Below are 16276 nucleotides of genomic sequence, written 5' to 3' on the forward strand. Positions count from 1 at the left end.
ATCCCACTTGAAATATATCATCAAATTAATCTGTATAGAAATCAGTTGAAATAGTTCTATTTTGTGTGATTATACCACCAACTAGGTGTGCTGTTAAGTTCACTGTTTAATTTTTTTTTATTTTTTAGAGTTTGTTTTTTTAAAAATTTAATTTTGTTTTATGGTTTATATAAAATACCAGGTTCTAATGGCAATCCCTGTTCTACCACTCTATTCCCTCCCACATCCTATAATTTTTTAATTTTATATTTTATCCCAGTGTGGTTTTTAATGTATTATTTAAAGTATGTATTACTCCTCCTTTGTAGATAAATGATAGAACATCATACACATATTCCTTCACTTTGCTTTTTTCACTTAACAGTCTATTATGGAAAATGCTAGAAAATACAGATATTTCTCATTATTCTTTTTAGGTTTAGTACTCCATTCATTGTACAGTATGTCATTGTGGTTTATTCAGCCTATCCCTGTTGCTTGACCAATGAACGTTATTTGAATGACTACAGTTTTATCCTTGGAATTGTTTTGGGGTTGTTGTGTTTTTGTTTTTGGATTCTTGTAAATCATAGAAATTTTTATGTTAGTGAAAAATGTTTTATGTTTGAGTAATAAAACTTAAATGACTTACTTTATTAACATTTTGGTTATTGATGTGCTTATTGTTCTGATATAATCGTTTTATGTTTTAATTTCATCACCATATTTTTTTAGGCCTCCAGTACAGATGTTTAAGGAATGTTTTTTATTTTTTTATTGATTTCAGGGGGGAAAGGAGAGGAAGAGAGAGATAGAAGCATCAAAGATGAGAGAAAACCATTGATTGGCTGCCTCTTGCATGCCCCATACTGAGGATTGAGCCCGCATCCTGGGCATGTTCCCTGACCAGGAGTCAAACCGCGATCTCCTGGTTCAAAGGTCAATGCTCAACCACTGAGCCATGTCAGTTAGGCAGGAATGCTTTAATCTTTAGTTGCATTAGTATTTGCCATAAAATTTTCCAATAGTAGAGAAAATTAGCTCTGTATTAGGCTAATGTTATTTAGCTTCATGGTATATAGAAAGAAATATTGATTAATTAGTATATTTAATATGTTTTTCTTCTTGTTTGAAGTCGTTTTAAAAACACTACTGTTGAGGCTCTCATATCATTGTAAAATGCTAGTAGTATTTAAATCAGTGACATTTTCATGGTTTTATTTACAGCTTGGAAAAAGTTCCATTAGCTTTGTCACTTGATCATTAAAGAACCAGCTTTTAAGGATATGAAAACTTTTAAATATTTGTGGTGACATATTTATAACTTGGCTTTTCTTCATTTTAACCTTTATTCCATAAACATCCATCAGTATCCTCACAGTTTTTCTTGGCTTGTCCTTCAGAATATATCCAGTATTAAACTATTTTTCATCGCCTCTTTCTTTTTTTTAAATATATTTTATTGATTTTCTACAGAGAGGAAGGGAGAGAGATAGAGAGCCAGAAACATCGATGAGAGAGAAACATCGATCAGCTGCCTCCTGCACATCTCCCACCGGGGATATGCCCGCAACCCAGGCACATGCCCTTGACCGGAATTGAACCCGGGACCCTTCAGTCCGCAGGCCGACGCTCTATCCACTGAGCCAAACCGGTTTCGGCATCATCACCTCTTTCATTTCTCCTTGATCCTGGCACAACCGTAACTGTCCTCTTCTCCCCATGTATTTCTCATATAGCAGCCAGAGTGATCCTTTTAAAATATTGTAAGTGGGATAATATCACATTTTTTACTCAAAACTCTCCTATAAGTTCATAATGCATTCAAGCTAAAAGCCAGAGTTCTGGTGGCCTGCAAGGCCATGTTTGGCCACTTGTCACCTTTCGACTTCATTTTTTTCACTTTTCAAGCTCTCTCATTTAGTCACACTGGTCTGGTTCCCTTGTTAAGCCTTTAAATGTATTTTTTGCAAAAATATTAATGTGTTTGGTTAGAGAATACTGCCTTAGGCTCAGTTTAGTTGTTAAATAATCTATAATATTTCTAAAATATGAATAATTTTATATTTTTCTGTGTGATGGTAGACCTATATTAAAAATTCTTATAGTATAGATGAGGAAACCGAGTCATAGAAATCACACAGTAAATGGCAGAGTTAGGATTTGAACCAGTACAGTCTAACTTTACATGTCTGTACATTTGCCCCTACACTATTCTGCCTTTCTTTCTAGCCTTTGTAATTGGGAAAATGGTGCCATTAAACTTATTAAGGGTTCCAAAGAGCAAAATAGGGTGAAGCAGAGGAGAAAGTGGAATGTGGATTTAGATAGGCCTAATTTGAGGTGCCAATGGTAAAGGTGCAATAGGAACCCAGGAATATTTTGGATATGTTTATTATGCATATACTGGATTTTATCAAATCTAAGATGCCAGTATTTTATGTACTAATTGAAAAGGTAAAAAACAAAAAATCAAACTATAATTTGGGGTGGTTGTTCTTTTTACTTTTTAATCTCCTAGATTTTTTGTGTTTTTTTCCACACAGTATTTTTCTCTGGGCAATTTAGTGTCATTGATGTCATGTGACATTGCTTAAGAATGTTCTGATGTAAACTTTGGGATTTTCGTCTAAGTCACTGATAGTCAATTAGCAAGTTTGGATGTTGGTGCTTTCTTGCTCTTACCAGAAGGTATCAACAGAAAGTTTTGGAAAACATTTTAAGCAAAAGTTAAGCTCAACAAATAAGGTAATATCAATGCACATAAATCTATTGAAGTGAGGACAGATATTGACAACTATGTCTTATCTACCACCTGACCAATATTCATTTTAAGACATTATTGATTGTAAGATCCATTGATTGTAGAGGATTTCAGTGATATTTAAACATAAGGGAAATGTACATCTTAGAATCGTTACACAATAAGTAGAGGTTTTGTCTCTGGGAATTGGGAGCTGCAGTAATAAAGAAATTGATTTTAATAAATGTGTGTTTTCAGGAGTTAGTGCATGATCAAAGAAGTATAGAGTTACTGTTCTAGTGAATAATTGAGAGAAATTAAAAATGCTGAAGACAAAACCTTCAGAATTTCTTAAATTTAAAGGTGGCTCTACAAAGAGAAGAGAGGAATTGAAATTTCCCCACATTTTGAATTTGCAAATGACAACCCAGGTGCTTAGACAATTGGAAATAGAGCCCAGTTTCACAAATACACTAATTTCTCTCACAGATATTAACTTGGTCTTTTCTATTGGTGTAATTAATTATATCTGTAGCATACTTATGGAATCATGATGTTAGAAATTAAAATTTAGCAAGATGTCAGGACTACTAACAATTGTACTAATAACATGATTTATGTACAAAAATAATATAGAAATAGCCTTTGGGTTTTGGCAAATTGAAATTTTTTACAAAGGTTTAAAATAGTAATGTTATAAATTTTGCAATTTATTGACAATTAAAAATGGGAAAGAGAATTTCTGCCTCTTAGGTAGATGAATAGACATGCTTTATTCTGTTCTTTCTGCTAAGTACACCTAAAAAGCCTCAACATTACATATAAATATAAGGAACCTCTAAAAGTAGAGAGAAGGCAGAGCAGCTAGGCATCTTAAGGTCCAAAGAATGACACAGGGATGAGTTTTTGGCTTTTCTTTTTGCCTCATATATCCCATACTTGGAGCTGAGGTAGCTGGTAACCCAAAGCGCCAGTGAATGCAGCGCAAAAAAGCCCCAATAAAAGCCTAATCTCTTTAGCCAAATACGAGGAGAGGGGCAACGTTGGCAAGGCAGAAAACTAAAATAATAATAATAATAACAACAACAACAACCACTCTACTCCAGCCATATACCATGGGGAAAATAAATCTTAGTCCCACCCATACCCTCAATAGGGCAAGTCGGGGGTGTAGACTTCCACCCTTACCAGGCTGTAATAAGGCACCCCAACACCCTCACTGTGGTGATGTCAGATTAGGCTAGATACAGAGCTAGACAAGACTTTAATACCCATCAGATGGTTAACTAGCCCTCCCTGCGCTTCTAATAGTGACCATGTGGGAAGCCTGGCCTTCCACCCCACCTGGCAGTAAGGATGAACTCTTATCTTAGTCCTGCCTGCTGGGGTGGTGTCTAAAGAGGCTTACTGGCCAGTGAATACTTTTCACCATCACCACCAAGCATTAAACAGTCCTCTTTCCCTCCCGTCATGGTGTCAGTGGAAGCTACATGGGGAATAGTGAGACACTGATAGCCTTCTCAGCCAGGGAAGTATCAATGTAGGTTGGGCAGGAAGCAAGAAATAACAAGGAGCTTGCCCCATCTCTGGTATCACTGAAGGTTGAGTGGGGAACCTGGGCTTATATCCTCACCTTCCTCTGCTAGAGCAGGGCCAGACAAAGCTAGCTGACATAGAAGATTTAAGCAACGTCTAGAGCAGCCGTGGGCAAACTACGGCCTGCAGGCTGGATCCGGCCTGTTTGAAATGAATAAAACTATTGAAAAAAAAGACCGCACCCTTTTATGTAATGATGTTTACTTTGAATTTATATTAGTTCACACAAACACTCCATCCATGCTTTTGTTCTGGCCCTCCGGTCCAGTTTAAAAACCCATGTGGCCCTCGAGTCAAAAAGTTTGCCCACCCCTGGTCTGGAGTCATAACATGGTACTCAAAGTGTTCAGATTTTAATTGAAAATCAATTGTCATACCAATGAAAATCTCTAATTAAATGGAAGAAGATAATCAATAGAGACCAATCAACATTGCTTGATAGCAATATTGCTATTTGACAAATATAAAGCAGATAGCATAAAAATACTTCAACAAATAATTAAGAGCATGCTTAAATGAAAAAAAAAAAATAGAAAGTCCACAAAGAAATAGAAGGAGCCCTAATTGGTTTGGCTCAGTGGGTAGAGCGTCGGCCTGTGGGCTGAGGGGTCCCAGGTTTGATTCCAGTCGAGGGCATGTACTTTGGTTGTGGGCATATCCCCAGTGGGGGAGGGGGGGGTGCAGGAGGCAGTTGATCGATGTTTCTCTCTCATCGATGTTTCTGACTCTCCCTTCCTCTCTGTAAAAAAAAAAAAAAAAAAAAAAATCAATAAAATATATATATTTTTAAAAAGAAATACAAGGAAGATATCAGAAAGAACCAAATGGAAATTTTAGAACTTAAAAAAATCAGTAACCAAAATAAATAAAAATTCAGTGGATAGCCTCAGCAGCAGAATGGAGAGGATAAGACAGAATTAGTGACCTGAAAAATTGAACAACAGAAATTACCAAATCTGAGCAACAGAGAAAATAGACTACTAGTAAAATAAAATGAACAGAGCCTCAGGGGCCTATGGGACTGTAACAGAGAGCTAGTATTTGTGCTATTGGAGTGCTAGAGGAAGAGGATAAAGAGGGACTATCTGAAAAAGTATTTAAAAGAATAATAAAGGATCCAACTGGCATGGCTCAGTGGTTGAGTGTCGACCTATGAACCAGGAGGTCACGGTTCAATTCCTGGTCAGGGCACATGCTCAGGTTGCAGGCTCTACCCCCAGTGTGGGGCATGCGAGAGGCAGCCAATCAGTGGTTCTTTCTCATAATTGCTGTTTCTAGCTCTCTCTTCCTCTCCCTTCCTCTCTAAAATCAGTGAAACGTATTTAAAAAAAAAAAAAAAAGGATGGCCAAAAACATACCCAAACTGGACAAAAGATATAAACCTACAGGTGCACGAAGCTTAGCAAATTCTAAAGAGGTTAAACCATAGCATTCCACACCAAGACATGCTGTATACAAACCTCTGAAAAACTAAAGACAAATTAAAAATCATGAAAGCAGTGAGAAAGAAACTACACTATAGGGGGCAAAAATTAAATGACAGATTTCTCATCAGGCCAGAAGAAAGTGGCACACATTTGTCAAGCTGAAAGAAAAGAGCATATTTCTAAAAATACTTCCAAAGTCAAATTTTTGGATTCTTACTGTTACAACTATTTTTCGTTATGGTATAGAACTTAAAAAATGAAATAGCAAAGTGCATTCCCACTGAAGATGCATAGATATTTATACTTATTTTGTAATTTTTGTTTCTCAGAGACTTCCAAAAGAAAATAGCATTTATTTCTGAAGTTAATGATGTGATGGTCTGTTTACCCACTTTGAAAAGTTCAGGTAGCTTAGTTTTTATAATTTCTGTTTTATTGTATGACTTTGAGTAATTCATTTGGATTTTTAAGAAACAACTGTTTTAGTGGTATTCTGCTGACTTTCTGATATTATAAAAATGTTTTATCATTATTAAAAACGTAATATTAACTTTATCATCTTAGCCATTTTTTAAAATACTGATCTAGATCAATAGATTACAACCTTTTAAAAAAATTTATTTATTGTTTTTTTTAGAGAGAGAGAGAGAAACATCAATTTGTTGTTCTACTTATTTATATATTCATTAGTTGCTTCTTGTATGTGCCCTGATGTTGGCGTATTGGTACAATGCTCTAACCAACTGAGCTATCTGGCTAAGGCCATCTTAACCATTTTTAAGTATACAGTTCAGTAGGTGTTGTTTATTCATTGTGCTGCAGATCTCTAGAATTTTTTATCTTGCAATACTAAAATTACCCATTAAACAATTATTTGTCCTCTCCTCTCCTCATTGTCTTTGATTACCACTTTTCTATTTTCTTTTTTTTTTTTTTGACTTTAGATATTCCTATAAGTGGAATCATAAAACATTTGTCCTTTTGTGACTGGCTTATTTTGCTTAGTATATGGTCTTGAGGTTCATCTTTGTAACAGAGTTTCCTTTTTTAAAGCTGCACACACTGACTTTCTCAGATTTAAAAATTCATATATTGCATACATGAAGCATTCATATATTAGTGAAAAGGACTTCTTGATACTAGGTTCCCTACAGTATATAAGAAGCTTAGTATTTGTCTATTAAATTTGGACACTAAATATATTCAGTTCTTGCTTATGAAGTTACTTTATCCTTGTTTTTTTGATTATTGTGTTCTCAGCTTCTGATTTAAAGACAAAATTTTAATTAAAAAATCAAAATTTTTAAATGAACTATTTCTCTGTCTCTAAAATTTTTATCTGTACTTTGATATTTGACAAAACTCAGAATCCAAGATAATTAATAGAGACTGTCAAAAATTGTTTGCAAATTCAGTTAACACTGAATAATTCTTTAAGAAAATTAAAAATTACAATTGGCATTCAATATTATATTAGTTTCAGGTGTATAGTATAGTGGTTCTAGAACTTATTTAACATTTATATAGCTTATAAAGTGATCCCCCTGATAAGTCTAATACCCACCTGGCACCATACATAGTTATTACAATACTGGAAGCCCGTTGCACAAAGATTCGTGCAATAGGCCTTCCTTCCCCTGGCTGCCGGCACCAGTTTTCCTCCAGCACCCAGGACGCAGGCCTTGGATCTGGCCACAGCAGAGAAGCCAAGCCTCGAGGCTAGGGTTCTCCCCTCTGGCCACAGTGAGGCTTGGCTTCTCCACTGCAATTGCCAAGCCTCTTCAGTCTTCAGTCTTCAGTCTTCACTCCAGCCAGAGCCTTCAGTCTTCGCTCCATGCTTGCATATACAAATTAACCTCCATCTTTGTTGGGTTAATTTGCATAGTCATTCTGATTGGCTGGTGGGAGTAGCGGAGTGACACCAATTTGCATGTTTCTCTTTTATTAGTGTAGATTATCCTATATAATAAAAGGGCAATATGCAAATTGGCCAAACTGCCGAACAACCGGTCACTATGACACGCACTGACCACCAGGGGCCAGATGTTCAACGCAGGAGCTGGCCCCTAGTGGTCAGTGCGCTCCCACAGGGGAGCACCGCTCAGCCAGAAGCCGGGCTCATATCTGGCAAGCGCAGCGGCGGTGGTAGGAGCCTCTCCTGCCTCTGCGGTAGCATTAAGGATGTCAGACCAACGGCTCCCAGACTGCGAAAGGACACAGGCTGGGCTGAAGGACCCTGTCCCTCTTCCGCAGTGCACGAGTGTCATGCACCAGGCCTCTACTTGACTCTATTCCTTATGCTGTACTTTACATCCCTGTGACTATTCTGTAACTACCAATTTGTACCTCTTAATTCACCTTTTCTTTTCTTTTTTCCTTTTTTTTAAAAAATATATTTTATTGACGTTTTACAGAGAGGAAGGGAGAGCTATAGAGAGTTAGAAACATCGATGAGAGAGAAACATCGATCAGCTGCCTCCTGCACACCCCCTACTGAAGGTGTGCCCACAACCAAGGTACATGCCCTTGACTGGAATCGAACCTGGGACCCCTCAGTCTGCAGGCCGATGCTCTATCCACTGAGCCAAACCAGTCAGGGCTAATTCACCTTTTCCACACAGCCTCATAGCCCCCCTCTCATCACTGAGTAATTCTAACACAGATATAATCCTACCTGCTTATTTAATATACCATATCCAAATTGCAACCAGTGACTTGGTTAGTTTATACCTTTTGTTAGATTTTTTAATAATTTTGTAAAATTCCCATTTGCGTCACATTTTCATTTTGAGGTAAATTAATTTATTTGTCCAAAATTATTTATTGACTCAAAGCTATTAGATTATTATAAATCTTATTATAAATCTTATTAGATTATTATAAACCTGGTAGTTTACCTTTTTCACTTCTGCACTTCATAAAGAATGTCATTATTTACTAAGTGGAATTTTCTATTTTGCACTTTGCGTTATTTGAATAAATCACTAACTTTTTACATCTTGAAGCATCAAAAAAGTTGCCCATCTGAGAACTAGCCCAGTCTTCTCACTTTCATTTTGGGACTCCTATGAGAAATTCTTTTTTTTCTTCTAAGAAATATTAAAATAAATATAGTATATTTTTTCTAATTAGCAGTCACATGAGCTGCTTAAAATACCCCAGCTTGTTTGTTCTGAAGGACATGTAACCATCTGTTTTCAGTATCTCCAGGGTCCCTCAAAGTGAATTTCTGAGATAACGTATTTTCTTTCACATTATCTTAAACATTACTTTCTAAATGTCATAATTTTGCATGATGTGATAACAGAATCTTAATTTTATTTTTAGACATTACCTGAGCTAACTCATTTAAACTTCACACAACCCTTTAAGTAACTTATAAATGGAACTTCAAATATTTTAAGTTAATGAATGTCACACAGCTGTCCAGGCAGAGGTAGGAGTCTAACCCAAAGTCTACCGAACTTAAACATTTATGCTTTTTTTTTTATCCAACCAATATTTGCATGGCTTTTGAGATTATTCATGGTAGATAAGAATTAATGCAATGAGATTTTATGTATATTAATATATCTTTTATTTTTTATTTATGTTTGCAGACTAGTTCTGGAGTACAGGAGAGGTTTGTGAACTATACCAAGTATATATATAAATTTTTGGCTCAGGGATTGCTCCAGGCCCCACTTCCTTGCCAGTAGTTTTGGAACTTTACTCTTGTTATTTTCTTTTAACATCCTTCCTGTTTATATAAATTTTGGATTGTCTGTATTTGGCCTTGACCTGGTATGCCCTTGAGACTCTGCTTCTCATATAGATTGCACTGCTGCAAGCATTGAGGCTACACTGAGATATTCCTTTTATTCTCAGTGTTTATATCTGGTGAATGATTTCTAATACTATACCTAAGCAAAGTAGAAGTGGGGTTTTATGTGTAAATATCACTAATTACTTGATCAAGGTTTTGCCTAGTAGAATAGTTTCATATTCTCTTGGATCATAGCACATCTCTTTTTTTTTTCTTCAGATTCATTTATTTATTTGTAGTATATAAATGTTTTTTTAAATTTTCTATTATATTTTTCAAAACTGTGAGAAAGAAAAAGTTACCTCAATTCAAATTCAAGTATGACATTTATTTGTAAAAAACAAACAAACATGAAAATAATAAAAAAATGAAACATTACTTTGCACAGGGAGAAAGAAATGTTTATAACAGGTTATTAAGTTTAAAAACAAGCTACAAACTTTAGACAATAAAAACTAAAATAAAAAACAAGCTACAAAATGATATGGCAGTCTATTTTGTGGTCTGATACACAAAATATACTTGCTGCAGAAAACTTGGATTACAAAAAAGTTTCTTCTTACTATAAAAACACAACTAACACACATCCCTTCTAATCCTACCTCTTAAGGATGACCTGTTAACTTTATAGTATATGTTCCTAATATTCTTTTTTTAATCCCTCATTGATCCTCTCCCTCTCCACCCCACAATCCAGCTCACTGCCCCCTGCTGCCCAGGCCTTCACTGCACTATTGTCTGTGTATAGTGTATAGTCTTTCATTTTTCTTTGTCTGTGTGTGTGTGTGTGTGTGTGTGTGTGTGTGTCTGTAAAAGTTACATCTCCACATAGATACATCTAGCTAGATGGGTAAAGGTCTTCTTAAAGCAAAAGATTGACAAACCTGACTTCATAAAATCTTTAAAATTCAGTAAAATACAGAATACTATAAGAAAAGTTTTTTTGTTTTTTTTTTATATATTTTATTGATTTTCTACAGAGAGGAAGGGAGAGGAACAGAGAGCTAGAAACATCAATGAGAGAGAAACATCGACAGCTGCCCTCTGCACACCCCCCACTGGGGATGTGCCCGCAACCAAGGTACATGCCCTTGACCGGAATCGAACCTGGGACCTTTCAGTCCGCAGGCTGACGCTCTATCCACTGAGCCAAACCGGTTATCAAGAAAAGTTTTTAATGCAGTGACAATTTAGAAAAAATATTTGCAACACATCTATTAGTCAGATGCAGGGATTAACTTAAGTTTTTGTATATTATTAGTACCACCATCCCATTTATCACATCATATAAGTCAAGAACTTTAATGAGCTTAAACACTTTTTTTTACCCTCACTTCTTCTATTCAGCTGATCTTCCAGTATCTCCTAGTTATCTCTGGAATTCATCCATTTCCTCCATCAAATTCAAGCTTCCAACATAATTGTTTTATACCACAACTATAGCTATTTAACTGGTCTGCCTGCTCTCATTCTTTCTCCATTCTAATCTATCTTTCATACTGCACAAAGTGATCTTTTTGAAATACATTCCTGATAATGTAAGCAAAAATAAACGCTCACTGACTTCGGTGTGTGTGTTTATGTTTATCAGAGACAGAAATATATAGAGAGTGATCAGTTATTTCAGTTACTCAGGAAAAAAAGACCTGCCCCCTGTCTAGCCATACACACTTCCTGTTGTTGGGTTTTGGTGCCTTTTATTTTCTGTTCCTGGAACACACTCTTTCAGTTATCTTTGTTAGTATCTACATATTCTTCAGAGAATACTTTTTGAACCTGACCAAATCAAATTGTTATTCACTGCTAGATACAACAAAATTCTCTGCCATAGATTTGTCACAATTTTACATTTATTGGGGTGATTCATCTAACTCTTTTACTAGACTGTAGGCTCTTTGAGAGAAGGTCCATGTTTGTTTATGTTTACAGTTGTATTGCTGGCATGTAATGTAGTGCTAGATACATTCTAGACACCTGTTTTAGTCAGCTTTGGCTGCTATAACAAAATACCATAGACTAGGTAACTTAAACAGCAGGCATTTGGTTCTCACAGTTTGGGAGACTATGGAGTCCAAGATGCTGGCCCTTGTGAGGGCCCTTTTCCTGCCTTGCAGATGGTCATCTTGCTGTGTCCTCAGGCACAGAGGTTGTAAACGCGAGTGTCTTCCTCTTCTATAAGGAAGCTAATCCCATCATGGGTGCTCCACCTTCATGACCTCATCTAAACCTAATTACCTAATAACGTCACATTGAATTTTGGCAGGGACACAAACATTGAGTCCATAACAGCACCCCATAAGTATTTGTTGAATTACCACATAAGAAATACAAGCAAAAGATGTAAATAAGAAGTTCACAAAAGGAGAAAATACAAATGCCAGTAAACATTAAAATATTTTCAAACTCGTGTAATCAGAAAAGATGTTAAAACAATGATAAGATGTTTCATGCCCATCATGTTGAGGAAATTTTAAAAGATTGTTAATGTCAAGTGTTCATTTTAAAACATGCCCATTAGCTGGACGCTATCAAGTAGAATTATCAACCAGCCATACTGTAGAATATTTTCAGCTATTAGAAGTGAAGCATTGCACTCCAGTGCATTTATTTTTTAAAAAAATATAGTTTATTGATTTTTTTACAGAGAGGAAGGGAGAGAGATAGAGAGTTTGAAACATTGATGAGAGAGAAACATCGATCAGCTGCCTCTTGCACAACCCCTCCTGGGGATGTGCCCACAACCAAGGTACAATGCCCTTGACCGGAATCAAACCTGGGACCCTTCAGTCCGCAGGCCAACGTTCTATCCACTGAACCAAACTGGTTAGCGCATTCCAGTGCATTTAAAATAATCTCATTAATTTTTGTTTTACAAAAGGAGCCTCCAAATGACTATGCATATATGTTTATATACCGACATCTAAATTCAGAGCAAAGGTACTGGAAAGATATTTGCCATGCTGTTAGTAGTGTTTTTCTCTGGGAAGAGATCATGATAGTAGAAGAAGAGGTTTAAGGAAGGTCTTTCCTTTTTCTTTTTAACTCTGTGGACTTTTTATGTAGTCAGTCAAAAAGAAAAAGAAAAACAACCACAAGTTCAGTTGTTTAGGGACATAGGGAAAAACTGCCCATTCTTTACATATAGAAAAGGAAAATCAGGGATGCCAAAAGAGCATGGTTTAACCTGGAACTACAAGCAGTTCCATATTGTTGGAGCTTAAAGTGTGATACAGGAAAGAAGAATGAGGCTGAAAAGAATATAAAACTAGATTATTGAGGGTCATGTGTGTTTCTCCTACTGATGGTACAACCATTCAAAAATGTTTTAGTTGGGAATTGACATTGGTTATTTATAATAATAAAAGGGTAATATGCTAATTAGACCAGATGTCTTCCGGACATCCTTCCTGACGAAACCGGGACCGGAGGAAAGCCAGCTCGGGTCCTGGGTACCTGCCGGAGTGAAGCCGGTGCCAGCAGCCGGGGGAAGGAAGGCCTACTCTTGCATGAATTTTCATGCATCGGGCCTCTAGTGTTACATAGATTCTAGGAGATGTGCAGTTAACACATGAAAGTGATTGAGAACCTTTGTATCTGGATCCCTTTTGGCAGGTTTGATGAGTCCTGTGGATACTTTCTGAGGATTGTGCTTTGGGTGCATTAAATACAAACTACAGTGAAAACCAATTATATTGAATTTCATTTATCAAAGTATTAAAAAACACATTTGTGGTATAGTTACATATGTGCTTCTTTAGTAACATAATAAATAAAAAGGTCTAATGGTGGTCTAATGACTATTTTAATTTCAAAATAGTGGTGAGCATAAATAATATTTTAAGATATCTGTGTCAATGAAATGGTCTTTTGAATTCCGTCCATGGACCCCAAGTTAAGAACTATTGCTTATGGCACAAGACTGGGAGCATGGAGATCAGTTAGGAAACCAGTCAGTATGGAGATAATGAAAAACCTTAGTGGAGACAGTTTGAAATGATCCCATGTAAGACTTTCTAATTATTACCAGTTGCTCAGTTGGTTGAAGTGTCAGACCATATGCCAAAAGGGTTGCCGGTCAATTGTCAGGGCACATGACTAGGTTGCAGGTTTACTCTCCAGTCTGGGTGCATATGGGAGGCAACCATTCTCTCTCTCTCTCTCTCTCTCTCTCTCTCTCTCTCTCTCTCTCTCTCTCCTCTCTAAAATCAGCATTTTTTATACAATGTATGTACATTATAGAAAAATTAAGAAATATAAAAAAAAGAAAATATGCTCTACTGTAGTTTTTTAGAACTGAATACATATCCTGTTTTTTGGCTTTTTGGTGCATTAAGATATGTTATTGATATGTTATTGATTTTTAGAAGCGAGGAAGGGAGATGATAGATAGATAGATAGATAGATAGATAGACAGACATCTTTCAGTTACCTCCTGCATGCCCCCTACCAGAAATTGAGCCTGCCACACTGGCTAGGGCCCTACTCTTGGTTTTTATGACTGCTCTTACATAGTTTTCCTCATTGTTATGTATTTAGTCTTATTTCAGTATCATTGCTTAACCATCTTACCTTTGATTTTACAGGTTTTTGATTGGTCATGGAGCACATGTAGGAGCTGTCAACAGTGAAGGTGACACGCCTTTAGATATTGCTGAGGAGGAGGCAATGGAAGAGCTACTTCAAAATGAAGTTAATCGGCAAGGTAGTGTAAAAGCAGTCTAAATGGAAAATAATTATTTACAACTGTTTTAGAAAGAACATGATACATCTTTAGTAAAATAATTGTTGGCATTGAAAGACAATTATAATTTGGAGGGAGGAGTCAGCTTACCTAATGTGCAGTATGATTCTATTTAAAAAATACATGTTTCTCAGCTCTGTATCTTAATATTTTTAAGTTGAAAGAGGTATCGTAAGTGGTGGAATCAGGCATAAAATTATATGCTATTAAGAGCTTTGGAGAGAAATAAAACAGGCAAAAAGGGTAAGATGTACATAGGATGAATGTGACACATTGTAAATATAAATAAAGCAGTCAAGAAGTTCTCACGGATAAGGTAGTATTTAAGCTAAAATCTGAATGAGGTGAGGACTGAATTATGTGGTTATGGGGAAAGAACATTCCAGACATGGAGAACAACCAATGCAAAGATAGGAGGGTACCTGGTGTATTCAGAGAAGCAGCAAGTAGACCAGTGTGACTGGAACAGGCAGAACAAGGAAGGAGCTGGAAGGAGATGACGACACAGAAGTAACAGTGAGCCACATTACATAAGAAAATTGGTTTACACAACAATATAAATGTACTTAACACTACTTAGCTCTATACTTCAAAATGGTTATTGAAGATGGCAAATTTTACGTTCTGTGTATTTTACTACAATTAAAATTGTGAATATATATAAATCATATATAGTGATTCCCACTATATGTCATTGTGGCAATGATTAAATGGGTATTATCAGAAGAGAAATGTGTTTTACTAAGGTTAAAGGATAAAGAAAAGGTATGAATATTGGTTTAGAGCAACGGTTCTCAACCTGTGGGTCGCGACCCCTTTGGGGGTCAAACAACCCTTTCACAGGGGTCGTCTAAGACCATCAGAAAACACATATATAATTACATATTGTTTTTGTGATTAATCACTATGCTTTAATTATGTTCAATTTGTAACAATGAAAATACATCCTACATATCAGATATTTACATTACGATTCATAACAGTAGCAAAATTACAGTTATGAAGTATCAACAAAAATAATTTTATGGTTGGGGGTCACCACAACATGAGGAACTGTATTAAAGGGTCACGGCATTAGGAAGGTTGAGAACCACTGGTTTAGAAGGTTGACTGCTGCTGAAATGTGATTCATCAGGAAATAGGGTTAAAGGCATAGAAGCTAAACCAGTTCCTTGAAAAGAGATTTTTATTCCTTGGGATTAAGGAAATGCATAATGACTCTTCAGTTGTTTAAAAAGAAAAATCTTAGGCACTAAAACTGAGAAAATATTTAAATGCCTAAATAGAATTGAGGCATTATAACAAGTGGTTGAAGATAATAGGAGAATAGGACACACATTAGAAAAGTTGTCTTAAACTGAAGCTTGAATAAGTACACAGAAGAGCTTTTAACAACTAGGCTCTAGGCAGGCATTTTGGAGTAATGGGATCTTCAACACTTGAAGAGCTGGAAGTATATAACACATCACAAGCTAAAAAGAAGGGTACCTTATCTGCCATCTTGCCCTGATGAGTGCCCAGATATCTAACAGTTTCCTGGAAAACTGGTTAAAATAAATCTTTTTGTACTGTCTAATATTAGCAATTATTATGAACTAAGAAAGGTATGGAGATATACTGAAAACCTCTTGCCTTTGGTTCCCTTTTATATAAGGGAAACTGTTAGCAATGCTGATTTTAATTGTAATGATTCATTCAGTATTGATTAATGTGCCAGCAGATGTTCTGAGTGCTGGGTATTGAAGAAGGAAAAAAAAAAGGCAATCTTTGTTCTTAAGAATTTCACAGTGGCAAATATATAAAAAGAGCTTCACAGTGCAGTGTGCTATTTGTAAAATATAGATAGAAACAGAATGTTGTGGGAGAACAGAAAAGGCTGTGACTAACTGTAGTGGTCAGGAAAGGTTTCAGAACAATGACATTTGAGAAAGAGTTTGCTTGGCAGAGAAGGGAGGCAATGGACAGAAAAGACATGTCAGGCAGAG

The 16276-nt window shown here is 36.1% G+C and overlaps 1 protein-coding gene across 2 annotated transcripts in view; it reads left to right on the forward strand.

Annotated features, from left to right (window-relative positions):
• PPP1R12A (protein phosphatase 1 regulatory subunit 12A) overlaps positions 1–16276 on the forward strand; it is a 163363-nt gene that overhangs the window by 66425 nt on the left and 80662 nt on the right. For both annotated transcript variants that reach the window (XM_081083374.1, XM_081083375.1), the window contains exon 3: positions 14134–14252. In XM_081083374.1, the coding sequence (XP_080939500.1) occupies positions 14134–14252 (119 nt within the window). The remainder of the gene's footprint in view (positions 1–14133; positions 14253–16276) is intronic.

Source organism: Myotis nattereri (genome assembly GCF_964212035.1).
Source record: "Myotis nattereri genome assembly, chromosome: 2".
Classification (NCBI taxonomy): Eukaryota; Metazoa; Chordata; class Mammalia; order Chiroptera; family Vespertilionidae; genus Myotis; species Myotis nattereri.